Source organism: Lagenorhynchus albirostris, chromosome 1 (genome assembly GCF_949774975.1).
Source record: "Lagenorhynchus albirostris chromosome 1, mLagAlb1.1, whole genome shotgun sequence".
Lineage (NCBI taxonomy): Eukaryota > Metazoa > Chordata > Mammalia > Artiodactyla > Delphinidae > Lagenorhynchus > Lagenorhynchus albirostris.
The window spans coordinates 25,641,324-25,656,173 of record NC_083095.1 but is presented as its reverse complement, the minus strand read 5'-3'; the positions used below and the strand labels follow the sequence as shown (position 1 = coordinate 25,656,173).

The window sequence follows — 14,850 nt, the reverse complement described above, 5'->3', positions numbered from 1 at the left end:
TGAGCTTAGCATGAGTCAGGTATCATGTGAACTCTAGGCTGTCAGCCATGAACTCTGACCTCAAAGAGCTTATCCTCCAGCTGGGGAAACAAGCTGTACCTATCAGCTAACTGACAGCCCAAGGTGGGAAGAATGTGCAGTAGAAATTCGGAAGAGGGAGAGAACACTGTGGGAGCAATGGCTGGCGAAGGTTTGCTAGAGGGGAGGCCTTGAGCTGAAAGGCCAAAGGGTTAGCGCCCAGCATTAAGAAGAGAGACAGTGTGGATTGGCCAGCTAGAATATTAAGATGCAAGAGTCTTTGGGGATTGGGCAAGGGAGGTTGAAAGGAAGGAGGCCAGACCAGGAGGAACTGAACCCCAGGCCTTAGGTCATAGATTCATTAACTGAAGGGTCTGCTTTATTCTTGTTCTTTTTCTTGTGCTTGATTCTTTATTCTAGTTTGGATGTCTTTTTCCGCTGGCTCTTTGACATCTACTATCTGGAACAGGCATCCATCAGGTTCCAGTGAGTACTAGAGTGCATGTTTCAGGTGTACTCCCAATGTGCATTGGGGCTTCACACCAGGTGGATATGTGTATCCTTTATTTGCTCATACAGGTAGAGATGAATGCATGCTAACACTCTCATTAGGCAGCCTCTTAACATTTCCTGTGCCACGGACCCTTTTGGGGGTAAAGCCCAGGGACTCCTTCTCTGAATGAAGTTTTTGAACTAATTATAGATTCGAGGGAAATTGCCCCCAAAAATGTCCTATGTACCTTTTTTTTTTTTTTTTTTTTTTTTTTTTTTTTTTGCGGTACGCGGGCCTCTCACTGCCGCGGCCTCTCCCATTGTGGAGCACGGGCTCCGGACGCGCAGGCTCAGCGGCATGGCTCACGGGCCCAGCCGCTCCACGGCATGTGGGATCTTCCTGGACCGGGGCACGAACCCGTGTCCCCTGCATCGGCAGGCGGACTCCCAACCACTGCGCCACCAGGGAAGCCCCCTATGTACCCTTTATCCAGTTTCCCCCAATGGTAACATCTTGCATAACTATAGTACAGTATCACAACCAGGAAATTGACGTTGAAACAATCCACAGAGCTTGTTCAGATTTTGCCAGTTTTACTTGTACTGAGCAGATTTCTTTAAACGTACAGAATACCTGGGTTATAACAAAAACCAATTATGCTGAAACATAGTTATCAAAATACTTTAAAATTCAAATTTGTAATGCAATCTCTATTAACACGTTTAATAATAGGCTGATGTATTCTAAAGGTAGGCAAGCAAAAGTTACATTTTACTGTTTTAAAGGCATCGGTGTGAAAGGTGATGTTACTTACCTAGAAGAAGAATATTAAGTTGGGCAGGGGAGTGGATTTTTGACAAGGCAACATGCATGTCGTGTTAGATATCCAGCCACTTTCTTTTTTGTTTTGTTTTGGTTTTAGGGTTCCAAATTTCAAAGGTATATTATTGCAAATGACATGCAAGCTTTCATAGCTTGCTTTATATAGGGCAAGGACCAGAATTCTCCAAGCTTTCTACAATTAAACTATAACTGTAATAAGTTGATTTTTTCCCAAGATGAGTGAGTTCATCTTTGGCTAGGTCATTATCTTCAATACAGTTTGTATATGAGAAAGAAAAGAATTGTGAGTTCATGACTCAACTCTGATGCCGTCAAGAAAGAATAGTGTTTGAAGGAGTTATGAAATATGTCCAGGGGCTTACAGATTTCTCTTTTCAAGGAAGGTGACAGAATTGTGTAGATGGAGACACTGGAAAGCAACAGAGATGCCTGGGTCACCAACGTGAGAACAGGCAGTGTGACCACCCATTCAGGTGGCTGAATGACTACTAGTTGAGGTCGGCCAGCTAGCTATGTGAAACACGCATGTGCAGACAGAAAAGTCTCAATCATGTGAATTTAGCATGTCTAATTTAGTGGCCTGACTAATAACTAGCATCATTTTGAAACGATGATGAGCACAAATGGTATCGTAAGAGCTCAGCAATAAGTACAACACGATATGAAAATACCTCATTTCAACTGGTGACAGACTCATGGCTATGGCTGACATCGCTGTGATTTGTTGCCTATGCTCTTAATGGAAGGAGGTGCTAAATCGGAGAAAGTGAAGACGTAATCTTTTCCCTATTCAAGGTCACAGACCCGCAAAATTCTACTTATGGACTCTCCAGGGTCTGTGGATCCAAGTCAAACAGTCCTTCTTTATTATTTGTTTTGAATTTTATTTTAATTTATTTTTTATACAGCAGGTTCTATTAGTTATCTATTTTATACATATTAGTGTATACATGTCAATCCCAATCTCCCCATTCATCCCACCACCACCACCCGCTCCCCGCTTCCCCCCCTTGGTGTCTATACGTTTGTTCTCTACATCTGTGTCTCTATTTCTGCCTTGCAAACCGGTTCACCTGTACCATTTTTCTAGTTTCCACATATATGTGTTAATATACGATATTTGTTTTTCTCTTTTTGACTTACTTCACTCTGTATGACAGTCTCCAGGTCCATCCACGTCACTACAAATGACCCAATTTCGTTCCTTTTCATGGCTGAGTAATGTTCCTTTGTATACATGTACCACATCTTCTTTATCCATTCGTCAAACAACCCTTCTTTAGAGCAAGCCAGTGCATGTATCTCCTAACCCATCCACAAATGCCATAGACCACCCCCAGCCCTGCTCAGAAGGGCCCTTGTTAACTTAAACTGGTCTGAGAACACATGTATACAGTCAGCCCTCCATATCCACATCTTCGGATTTGACCTACTGCAGATCAAAAATATTCAGGAAAAGAATTCCAGGAAGTTCCCAAAAGCAAAACTTGAATTTGCTGTGTGCAGGCAGCTACTTGCACAGCATGTACGTTGTATCTACAGCTGTTTACATTGTGTTAGGTATTATAGGCGATCTAGAGATGATTTAGAGTATACAGGAGGATGCATACAGGAGGATGTGCCTATGCAAATATTATGCCAGTTCATGTAAGGGACTTGAGCATCCCCGGATTTGGTATCCGCAGGGGCTCCTAGAACCAATCCCTCACAGATACCGAGGGATGACTGTATTTGAAAGCTATTCTCCCCATCTCTACCTCCACCCCATCCCCACTTCCTCAATTCGTTTCCTCTCTCTCCTCCTTCCTCCCAATACCTCTGCCCTTTCCCTCTTCCCCGGCTTCTGTGGCTGTCTTCCACCCAGGTGTGTGTTCCTGCCAGACAATGGCGCCTTCTTTGTCAACTACGTGATCACGTCAGCTTTGATTGGCACAGGCATGGAGCTGTTGCGCCTGGGGTCACTCTTTCTGTACACCACCCGCCTCTTCTTCTCCAGGTCGGAGCCGGAGAGAGTCCACATCAGAATGGTGAGGGCCAGGCCCTTCCCTGAGCACAGCCCTCAGAGTTTCCCTTGGGCAGGTGTCAGGAAGGGGGCCTGTTAGAAGCACGGAGGGACCGGAGGTGGGAGGCATGGTGAGGTGGGGCGAGGTGCTTCTCGGACACCAGGGTTGGAAGGGAGGTTGCCATCCCAGACAAGGAGCACAGAAGCAGCGAAGCCAAGTGGACCAGGCCACCTGAGGAGGACCCCTGCCTTCTGCCCCAGAACCAGGCCATGGACTTCCAGTATGGGCGCGAGTACGCGTGGACGTTGAACGTCTTCAGCGTGGTGATGGCGTACAGCATCACCTGCCCCATCATTGTTCCTTTCGGTGAGTCATCCCTGAAGCTCCCTGGGGACTGCACACCCTCGGACTGGGAGCCCCACAGCATCCAGCTCCCTCCTAGATCAGGAGGGACAGCCTGTCGGAAGGGTGGGAGGGGCCAGGTCAGAGCCAAGCCAGTCAGGGGTTGGGTGGCTGTTTACATAGGATGTTTGTTGACAGAATAGGTTCTAGGGGCTCAAGGGAAGCTGCTGGTCCCAGAGGTCAGCACCGTGGAGCTCCCACAGCCTGTTCTTGGCCCTTGCCACTCGGACAGACCTGAATCTAGCATCTCAGGCCTGGGTGGGGAGCCTCGGGACGGCCGCTGAGCGTGCGTCCATCTCCCGGCCCCCAGGGCTACTCTACCTGTGCATGAAGCATGTCACGGACCGCTATAACATGTACTACTCCTATGCACCCACCAAACTCAACGAGCAGATCCACATGGCTGCCGTCCACCAGGCCGTCTTCGCACCGCTCCTGGGTCTGCTCTGGATGCTCTTCTTCTCCGTCCTGCGGTTAGGTAGGTACCCAGCCCGCCCCAGCATCCCGCCTCTGCCCGTTCCCCGTGGCTCCGTCACCCCTCAGCAACTCTGGAGGAGCAGAAAAAGCCTGGGAAGCGCAAGGTGTTACTCGTGGAACAGGGCAAAGCCCAGTGCCTTCTCTAGGCCTTGAGGGCTCGTGTTAGAGTCCCGGCAGACCTTGGAAACTAAGCGGAGGACCAGCGTGGTCCAAATCATATACATTTTGGTTTACAACTTTCAGGGCAAAACCAAAGCAAAACAAACAAACAAAAAATTAAAAAAAAAATCCTATTCCTTCATTCTAACTCAAGACTGGCAGGAAATAAAATATTAGCTATCAGGCTCCACTCGCAAGACATTCCCTCTGGGATCCTAGAAGATGCCTGGTCTTATGTGTTGTCAAAAACCTAGAGGAGGATTCAGAGCCTGCCCCAGCAGCCAGCTTGGCTACACAGAGCTGCTGACCCCGCCCAGCTGAGCTCAGAGACACCCTCACAGAGAGAGGCCCCACAGGCCACATACTGGAACCCCCCGGCTCTCTCCCCTCAGAGCCACCCATGCCCCAGGCAGCAGTCTCTGCCAGCCCCTTCCCAGTCTCAGAAAAGGCTCATGCTGACCTCCGCGTCCTCCTTCTTCCCCCCCACCCCCCACACTTGCCTTCCCTCAGGACACTTGACCTTAACCTTCTCAGTGGTGTGGAGAAGGGAAAGTCCATGTTTTTTCACTGCCTGTCACAGGGGCGTCAGGCAACGTTCAGCTCACAGTTATTTATATGCATTGCCCATTTGTTGTCGCCCCCGAAGACTTTCCTGCCCCAGCAGACTTCATTTTTTTAATAATGCTTTTTTTCTAAGTATAAAGAACTGCATGTTTATTATCAAAAATAGAGAAAATTGAAAGATCAAAATTTGAATGACCTACCAGCTCCCCTACAGCCTCATGCCTATCGCTCCCACACCTCACTCTGTGCATACGTTTTGGGGGACAGGGCAAAGTGGAGGGAGTTAATTGGTTTACTCTTACTTTACAAAATTGTGATATCCACTTTATACTATTCAGACTTGCATCCTGAGTTTCTTCACTGAACATTATGTTCTGAGCAATTTCTTGCATTATCAAAATACTGTTGAGTACATGCCTTTTAACGTCTGCGTGAAATTCTGTCACTTTTAGTCAGTTCTCCATGGTTGGGATATTGACGTTGTTTATCATTTTTTGCTTTTATAAAAACACAACAATAAACATCATTATGCAATAACTTCTGACTGTAAAGACTGATTTTCAATATTCATGTAGTTAGAAAACTGCTACCATAAAAAAGTTACCAAACATCCCCAAACAAAAATTCTGAATTGCTCTTCCATGCCATTAGCACGTGTAACCGAGCACACTCACTCCAAAAGGCTTACAAGGGCCAGACAAAGACAAGTATCATATGATATCGCTTATATGTGGAATCTCAAAAAAACAAATGATAACAAATGAACTTATCTACAAAACAGAAACAGACTCACAGACTTACAGAATGTACTTACAGTTACCAGGGCGGTCGGGGAGGGATAGATTGGGAGCTTGGAATTGACATGTACACACTGCTATATTTAAAACAGATAACCAACAAGGACCTACTGTATAGCACAGGGAACTCTGCTCAACACTCTGTAATAACCTAAATGGGAAAAGAACTTGAAACAAGAATAGTTACGTGTATATGTATATCTGAGTCAATTTGCTGTACACCTGAAACTAACACAGCATTGTTAATCAACTATACTCCAGTATAAAATTTAAAAAAAATTTTTTTAAAAAGGGCTTACAAGAAAAGGTGTGGGTCTGAGACTGACTGTATTTTGGGGCAGTGGCATAAATGAGTGACTCTGAGATACTTCCCAGGGACCGTGAGGTGGAAGGTAACTGACATCAAGGAGGACGTTTAATGGGCACCTAAGTGGATATTTAAGTCAATTAATTTTTTTCATGGAATCCACTGGATGCCAAATCCTAAACTGGCCAAATAGCACAGAGGGTTGATGTCCCTGTGTTGGGCTCATTGATCAAGTTGTTAAGGGGAGAACTGGGCAGGGACATCTCTGCCCCAGGCTCCAAACTCCTACAGGGGTGCTGAGCTGGGCCCCAGCCATCTGTCAGCCCGGGCGGCATCTCAGCCGGCACCCCTGCCCACAGCTCTGGGCCTCAAGCGCCACGCCCATGCCTTTCCTTCTCCTTGCAGGGCCGCTACACGCCATCACCTTCTTTTCCCTCTCCACCCTTATCGTTTCCATGATACTGGCCTGCGTTGGCACTTTTCTGGGGAAGATTCGGAAAGCGTCTGACTATGAGGTGAGTCGCCAGCCTGGCTTTCCTCCGCAGGTTCTCCCGGTCCCAGGGCACACAGCTCCTGGACGCCCACCCGAAGCACCACGATGACGAGAGGCTCTTGCCTTCCTCTCTGATGACGGGATGTGCAGACTCAGTGCCGGGTGTACGTGCTGCATGTATCCTAGCGCTGGCCCCGGAATCACGTCTCCCGGGGCAGGGAAATTCGGAAGACAGCTGTCCTCTCCTCTTCTCCCCTCTCTCATCTCCTCCGAACCACAGGCTGCTGGCCCATCCCTCCTACGATGTGAGCCTAATCAGCCACTGAGCCGCGAGGGCTATTCCAAGGCACGGAGGCTTGAGAGAGAGGATGGAGTGAAGGAGTAAAAGAGGGGGTGGTAAAGGAGGATAACCTGGGGAAAGGGGTCAGTCATCTCACTTTTAAGAATCTCAGGATATTGAACTTGTCCGGAAGGGAGGCCTGGCTCCCTGGGCCCCATGACTCTTTCGGCTCTTTGCCAGTGGGGCCGAGCCAATTATTAGAGAAGGGATCTAATCCATGCCAACAGGACTGTGTGCTCTAGATCAGCACTTCCTAAAGTGGAGCGACCGTACAGGTGTACGGGAATGATTTCCAGTGGACTAAAACATTTTATATTTTTCATGGTCACACATTTATTTTTCTACTTAACCTTGCTTACGCAACTGACACAGGATTTCTGTTCATAAGAGTGAATTGTTTCCTTTTCAAATGAATTTAAATAAGAAAGAAAGTTGATTTAAAGTACTAGCATCCTGCTGAGTCAGAGGAGGGAGCCTCTGAGAAGAGAATCTCCTTGCTTCCAGTGGTTCTGTATCTGTGGCCCTGGGCACAGGTGCCTGCTGCCCTTTCTACCTGGACCCTCCTCTATCCCCTGGCCCGAGTCCACGCTAGTGAAGGACCAGAGCGAACGACGCCTCTGGCTCTGTCTTCCCAATACAACGGGATCTGGGATCTGGTTACTCAAGGGTCCATTCTAGAGACAGAAGGTGACAGGGGACCTAACCCCTCATCTCATTACAGAGATAGAGGGGAAATTCTGGCAGGGGATAAGGTATTATGGAAGTCAAGGCTTCTCCTAGAGTCAAAGCATCTTTGAACCACAGCCTCCACTCTGCTTACTCTCTCCCACTGTGGTCCTTGCGAATGGAATATTTCAGAAGGGTCTCCCCAGCTTCCCGGTCTACTCTCTGTCCCCCTGGGCTTCAGCCCTGCCAGCTGGACTGCGGGTCTGGAAAAATAGAAGATGAGTTGAGTTTAAGGGGAGCAGCAGGCCCCTTAAGCCTGAGTTTAAGGTCCAGGCTTCTCTGGACGTGGGGAGGGTGGGGGCACCCCGTGACCCTCCTTGTCTCTTCCGCCGCTGCAGCCCGAGGAGGAGATGGAGACCGTGTTTGACCTGGAGCCCAGCAGCACCTCCTCCACGCCAACTTCCCTTGTGAGTCAGTGCCTTCGACCTGGGACGTGTCGGGAGGCGGGTGCTTGCAGGGGTGGGCTACTCCAGCAGCATTGCGGGGATACCAGCAGTTAGTGGCCACCCTGGGTACTGGGGAGGAGCCGGGCGTCCCTGGACCCCCTCCTCTGATGCAGCAGCCCGTGGCCCTGGCTGAAGAGCCTTCAGAAAGATAGAAGATCTGGGATTTACTCCAGGACATTCTCTAGAAGGAGCTCAGAGAGGACAAGAACAGTCAGGGCGAACCCAGCCACAGGGAGCTCAGTCGTGTAGACGCAGGGCCCTGCTGGGGCTCAGCCTCAGGACCGAAGGCTGCCTCCAAGGGCACAGGGGCCAGGCAGAGTGGCGCAGATAGAGCCGCAGCGAGCTATTGGAAGTCTGCACCGCATGGTAAGGCAGGGGCCGTGCCGGATGAGTGAGTCCGTCAGCTTGTGAAGAGACGAGGCCGGACTCAGAGTGCGGGGGGTCCAGCAGGCTGGGCGTTGGCTCCCACACTGTGGCTCAGCCTGGAGGGGCGTGAGCGCTCGCCCGCAGCCCGGCCACAAGTGTGGCTGCAGGGCCACTGATGCATGCACTGAGCAGGGTACCGGGTCAGCCCGTGCCCCGATGCCAGGGTGCCTTGGGGAGCACTGAAGAAGGGTACCAGCCAGCCTGGGCACTCAGGGAAGGCTTCCCGGAGGAGGGAACATCTAATCCGACCCCAGGAATGGGAGAGTAGGGGTTACCAGGTGGAAGAGTGTGTGGGGGAAGAGCATTCAAGGAAGAGGATCAGCCTGTGCAAAGACCCCGAAGAGAGAATCTGGAGCACCGGGGAACCTAAGACAGTTTGGGGCCTGGTGCAAATGCAGAGTGGGCGGCAGGGACCGGTGCGAGGGGAGGCCCTTTAGTCACAGCAGCGTTGGGTGAAAGCTCACAGACGCAACAGTGGGCGGATGTGCCCACGCCAGGTGCATAGAACTACAGGTCTGCCTCACTCTGAAACGAACCCTACAGATAGGGCCCGATGAGCTCTGGGAGGTGGCAGGCAAGAAGGAGCTCCAGTACCAGAGAGACAACAAAGGTTTCGAAGCAGGAAAGTCTCTCTTCACATAGCATCTCCCCTGGGGCCCTTCCAAGATGACCCCTCTGGAATGTTGTAATCAATCGGTTATTGAAACCTTACAAACTAGACGCGTCACCATTCTCGCTCTTGATCTTTATGATAAACCTGCACAGTAGGGGGTTTTTATCCTCATTTTACAGATGGGGAAACTGAGACTCACAAAGGTGAGTTAATTTAGACCCTAGACCTACTATGCAAGGACGTGGCAGAACAAGGTTTGAACCAGGTCTGTCAGACTCTAGACTTTGAGCTTTAAAAAAAACAAATTACTGGAATTTATTTTTTTAAATCTTTCATTATTATAACAGAGGAGTCTGAGCGTTGTAGATAATTATGGGGGGAAAACAGAGAAGCAAAAATAAGAAAATTAAAAGTCCATGTTTCTACCACCTAGAGATGACCACTGATAATGTATATTTTTTCAGATATATAGATATTTTTTAATGACATAATACTGTACACTATTTTATAACCTGTATTTTAAGTTAACAATCTCTGTCTTTCTACATATATGCATTTTTACCTCTTCAAATACCCAGTCCATATTCAACTTGCCCTACATGTTCCAGAAATATCTTTTACAGCTTGTCCAGACCAAGATCCAGTCCAGTCTCTGTGCTAGATTAACCTGGCACCTGTGCATGTCCCTTTTATTTTAGCACCGTCTCTGTTTTATGACTTGTTGGAGAGACCAAGCCAGGAGTCCTGCAGAATGTCCCAACTTCTGGCTTTTTCTGGCTGTTTCTTCATGGTGTCTTACAGGAGGTTACACTGTCTCCTGTATTTCCTGAAAACTAGAAGTTAGATCCACAGGCTTGATAGATTCAAGTTCGACACTAGGGGCTAGATAGAACACATTACAGGTAGTGCTGTGAGTCACACCAGGCAATATATAATATCCCATTTATTGCCATTAATGATGCTGAAGTGACTCCCTGATTCAGGGATGACTGCTGGCTTCTTCCATTGTTCAGTTACCATTTTTCCCCCAGGACCCAAAAGTCATCTGTGGGGTTTATTTTGGCCTTATGAAAATACCTCAGTTCTTCTGTAGAAAGAGTGTTCTCTCATCAACTAGGGCTGTTTAGTTTCACTGAGATAAATTCCCACAGGAAAGGTTTAATTCTACCCAATAATTACCTATTTTCAAAATAAGGAGTTGGTTTAAAAGTCCCTTCAAAGGGTGACAAACAGCTCTGACCCTAGTACTTCTTGTATTTTTCTAGTCTGCTGCCATCCCAGGCATTCCTGGGCCCATGCCTGGATTTCACAGGTCACATGACCAAGACCTCAGCTAGCAGCCTCAGTTTCAAATCCTGGCCAACCAATGACACAGCCCGAGGGAGCTGGCTGCACCTCGGAAGCTGTGTTAGAAAATGCGCTAGCTCAGGAATGGGGGGGTCCCTCCAGACCCCAGTGTAAGGGAGACTCATGTCATCACCCCCTGGGTTCAGCCTGACCTGGAACCAAGAATAAATGGCACGTGTGCTGAACGAAGAGTAGCCTAGGAGACTCACACTAACCAGCCCAGGGAGCACACAGATGCTCGATAAATGATCGAGAGCAGCTGGGCAGGCGGGATGGCCGGAACTTGGGCTGCGGGGGAAGAAGGGAGGAGCCACGGCTTAGAGGGGCAGAGGCTCTGCGTGTAAAGCGTGAGGGGGAAGCGTGTGCCCAGGGACTTGCCCCAGATGTGACCTCACCCCATCTCCCCTCTCTGTCCCGAGCAGCTGTATGTGGCCACCGTGCTACAAGAGCCGGAGATGAACCTGACCCCAGCCTCCTCCCCAGCCCGGCACACCTACGGCACCATGAACGGACAGCCGGAAGAGGGAGAAGAGGAGAGTGGTGTGAGGGGCTTTGCAAGGGAGCTGGACTCGGCCCAGTTCCAGGAAGGGCTGGAACTGGAGGGCCAGAGCCAGTACCACTGACCAGGACCCAAGGCCTCCACCTGGCGACGCCAGCCGGGAGTGGCGGCCAGGGGAGAGCCCAGCAGGGGGAGGCAAGGAGGGTGGCCTGGACCGCCGCCCCACTATCTCCTGCAGACTTTGGGAAGGCCCCAACGGAGCCCCGGCTATCTGTCGGCCACGTGGAGGCCCCGACCTGCTGACCAGCTAGAACGGGAGATGACAGGCAGTGTCGAGGGACCCCAGGATGGGATGGAGGATACCGGCGAGCACCATGTCTTGGGAGCAGGGGCTGGAGCCCTGAGCGCAGAGACTGAAGGCTGGGGGACTTCCTGGGGTCATGGTGGAGAAGGTTCGCATCAGGGAAGAGGCAGGAGGAAGCCCACTGAAGACTCTCTGGGGTCTTCGCCACCCTTCCACCAGCTGCCCTGCCCAAGGAGCTTCTGCTGCTGTCCTACCCTAACCCTCACTCCCAGCCCACCCCTCTCCTGCAGTCTGAGGAAGCAAAGGTATGTGTGCTGGCCTCGCCAGCAAGACACAGACGGCCACCTCCTCCGGGTTTCCCTGCACGGGGATCTGTAAAGAGAAAGTCTCTGCACCGGCCCGCAGGAAGGGGCAGCTGAGACCATAGACTTAAAGGAGGCGACTGAGCCCCTTCCTATTCCTCTGCCCCTCATCAGATGTCCCCAGGAGCAGCAGGGTAGAGAGCCTTCTTTCTGTTCCTGCAGGAGTAGCTGGGATGTGGTCACGCAGGGCTCATTAAACGGGACCTGTGTGCATTTTGATGAAGGCTGCTGGTTACTGTAAGGTGGGCGGGGCAGAGGCAGAATTCATGGAAGGCGGTCTTCTCCCAAAATGCTGAGTGATGAGAAACCCGATATACCTCCCCAAGCCCCGGGGCCTAATGGGAGGACCCCCAAGGTCGAGGATGTGGCCACTGAGAGCTGCTCCGGCCGCACACCCATCTGAGTGCCTAGGCCCCCAGGGTGACCAAGGTGGGGGGTAGCTGAGGGTGAGAAGCCCTTGCTGCAAACTGAAGGCACTGGCCTCTCCCCGGCCTCCGAGCAGGACCCCTCCTCTCCTCTCGGGGCCGCCCTGCGCTCTGCACTGAAGAGCAGTCCAGTGGCCTCCAGTGTGGTCCTGGCTCAGACACTGCGGATGCCCTGCGGGGGACTGAGGGGCGCAGGCGGGAGCTGCGTCCTCCATGGACAGGCAGAGTAAGGCTGCCCTCCCGGGGCGGCCCCCACCCGAGGCCTGGAGGGGCCGAATCCTGAGTGGGAACAACGCTGGTGCCACCACTGCTGCAGGCCGGGGGTGTGCAGGCCTCTGGGGACAGGCCCCCATCAGGACCACCAGGCAGCCAGCTGGGGAGACACGAAGAAGGGCTGGCCAGGGTCTGGGTGCACCAGAATGAACCAAGTCAAATGGGATCTGCACGCTCTAGAGCTCTCCTGAGCGCCCTCCTCCAAAGGTCTGGGCCCCTGCGGCCAACCTACTGAAGGTGGGCGTCCAGGTTCACCTCACCTGGGTGTTTCCCACCGGCTGCCGGGCACACACGTGCTCCTGAGCTCAGATCACCTGAGCCTCACTTCTGCTCCACCCGTGCCCACATCCTGGCTCCGGAAGCTCCAAGCTTGACCCCAGAGGAGAAGTAGCACTTGAGGGGCAAACACTGCTCTCCCCCGAGAGCTCAGCCCAGACCTGGGCGTGAGGGATCTTTCCAGAGAGCCTGGCTCATCTGGGAGGAGGCTGTCTCTCCTCGTCCAGGTAGGAATAAGGAGGAAATACCCAGCTGGTCCCTCGTAAACCCAGGCCCCGCAGGGCTATCTCCCCCAAGCATTTCACCAGCCAACAGGGGGAAGTGGTCCTTTCCAGGACAGTCCAGCACGGAGCCCTGCCCACCATGGGGAGGTGGCAGCCCCAGGCCCTGCCCCGCGCCCAGGTGTGTGGCGAGGGCCGTCCTGCCCGAAGCTGGCCTGCGGGCTCGCCTTCACTTGGCACTACTTGCTGGCATCCGCCCCGGCCTCCGCAGCCCCTGCGGGACTGTTCCTGCTGCTTGTCTCGCCTCCCACTGCCCTGCTGGCCGCCTGTGGAGGCTACATATGGAAAGGTCCCAGCAGATGCTACGGCAGCATGGCTGGGGCTTCCCCCTCTGAATCTGGGTCAAGTGCAGTCTGGTTCTGAGAGAAGACGGTGAGGATGTTGGGAAAGTTGCTGCGTCTACTGGCTTCTCTACTCTTCCCGGAGACCCTGGCCACAGCCGCTCGACCTCCCGTGGTCACTGCTGCGGGTGTGGGCGTACTTTGGCTCCTTACACGCCACATCCAGGCCCTCCTCAAGCATCTCCCCTCCAACCTGCTCTCTCGGCCCACACGCTTCTCACCCACTGACCTCCGCCTACGACCATCCACCCCATCCCACTGCCCACTTCCCAGCCGCCCCTGCCCCATCTGTTCCCCCAAGCCCCGCCTCTCAGACCTGATCCTCTCTGGAGGGAGCTGCCTCGGGGGGACCAGGTATTGCCTAGAGCCTTTGAGAAATGCCCCTCCCGGGGCCTAGGGCAGCTCCATGCTTGCCTGCCTCTTCCTCAGACACTTCTGGAAGCAAAGTGCCTATCAGCAGCATTGCATCCTCTGGGGACCCCGGTGGGGAGTGTGGACTTGCCTTGGCCATCACCACTAAAGCAATGTGTCAGAACGCCGAACCTTCTTGTTACTAACGCTATGACCGTGCCTTGAATAAACAAGTCCTCCCAACCTCTGCTGGCCTGTGCCTCTGCATCTGAAGCAGCCCAGCGGGGCTTTCCCTCCATCCAGAAGGAGCCAGAGCTCCCTGAGGTGGCCAGGCTGGAGCACCACATCTTGCTTTGTGGCTTTGGCCCCTGGGGCCAGAGCTGCCACTCTGGGACCCTTGACCCCTGAGGCCTTCCCTGGCCCCTGTCCTCACAGGGGAAGGCCTGGCAAATGCGACCTCATCTGCTGGAGAAACAGGAAGTGAATCTGCCTCTTTCCACTGCGGATGCTCTGAGAGTCCCCTGAGCAGTAGAGGAGAACTTTCCGGTCCATGAGCTACCCAGGAAGCCACCAGGGCAGACTTTCCTGGGCAGCAGAAGCCCTGGGGTGAGTGCTGGGCCCTGAGAGTGGGCCCCCGGCCAGATGAGCAGCCGGACTGGACAAGACGAAGACTTCAGGTGGGAGCCCCCAGCAGGAGGCAGCATCAGCCTCCACCAGCAGCACGAGGGCAGGGGGAGGTCAGGGAGAGGCTGGGCATTAGGCGGGTATGCGGGGCTGTCACAGCAGGCCTGCACAGGAGAAGAAAACCCTCTAGCAAAGGGTAGTTATGTCTGCTGTCACACCTGTGGCAAGGTGGGTAAATTCTGCCCTGGGGGACGTGTGTACTGGCCCTTCCTCTAGCTAGCTCGCTGACCCTAGGCTGGTCACCTCATCCTGAAAGCAGGAGGACGGGAGGCTGACCACTCTGTCTCATTACTGAATAGAGCAGATTCAGCCGCAGGGACAGAGGGAATGGGGTGTGGAGGGGGCCTCCTCCCCCGCCGCTCCCCGTGAGGACAGAGGCCACTCTCGGGGCACAGTGCCCAAGCGATGCTCCTGAGCCCCCCTCGCTGGACCTCCTCCTCAAGCTTCCACAGTCCACCCATGGGCAAGGGCTCAAAGCCCCCCATGGTGTGAACCCGGGCAGGGGGCCAGGGCCCATCCCCTTGACCCCTCTCCCCTCAAAGCAATTATCTTCCAAGTCGAGTCCGATGAAATCCACAAGAGATGCTTCAGTGGAGAAAG

The 14,850-nt window shown here is 52.6% G+C and overlaps 1 protein-coding gene across 8 annotated transcripts in view; it reads left to right on the top strand.

Annotated features, from left to right (window-relative positions):
* Positions 1 to 11,838, top strand: part of TMEM63C (transmembrane protein 63C) — a 70,174-nt gene extending 58,336 nt beyond the window's left edge. For 6 of the 8 annotated variants that reach the window (XM_060129655.1, XM_060129605.1, XM_060129810.1 and 3 more), the window contains 7 exons: positions 439 to 504; positions 3,219 to 3,381; positions 3,618 to 3,723; positions 3,992 to 4,237; positions 6,469 to 6,578; positions 7,961 to 8,029; positions 10,877 to 11,838. In XM_060129655.1, coding sequence (XP_059985638.1) covers positions 439 to 504; positions 3,219 to 3,381; positions 3,618 to 3,723; positions 3,992 to 4,237; positions 6,469 to 6,578; positions 7,961 to 8,029; positions 10,877 to 11,077 — 961 coding nt within the window. In that variant the 3' untranslated portion in view covers positions 11,078 to 11,838. The remainder of the gene's footprint in view (positions 1 to 438; positions 505 to 3,218; positions 3,382 to 3,617; positions 3,724 to 3,991; positions 4,238 to 6,468; positions 6,579 to 7,960; positions 8,030 to 10,876) is intronic. The other 2 variants (XR_009536928.1, XM_060129740.1) reach the window with 2 other exon arrangements.
* Positions 11,839 to 14,850: the final 3,012 nt, after the last annotated feature.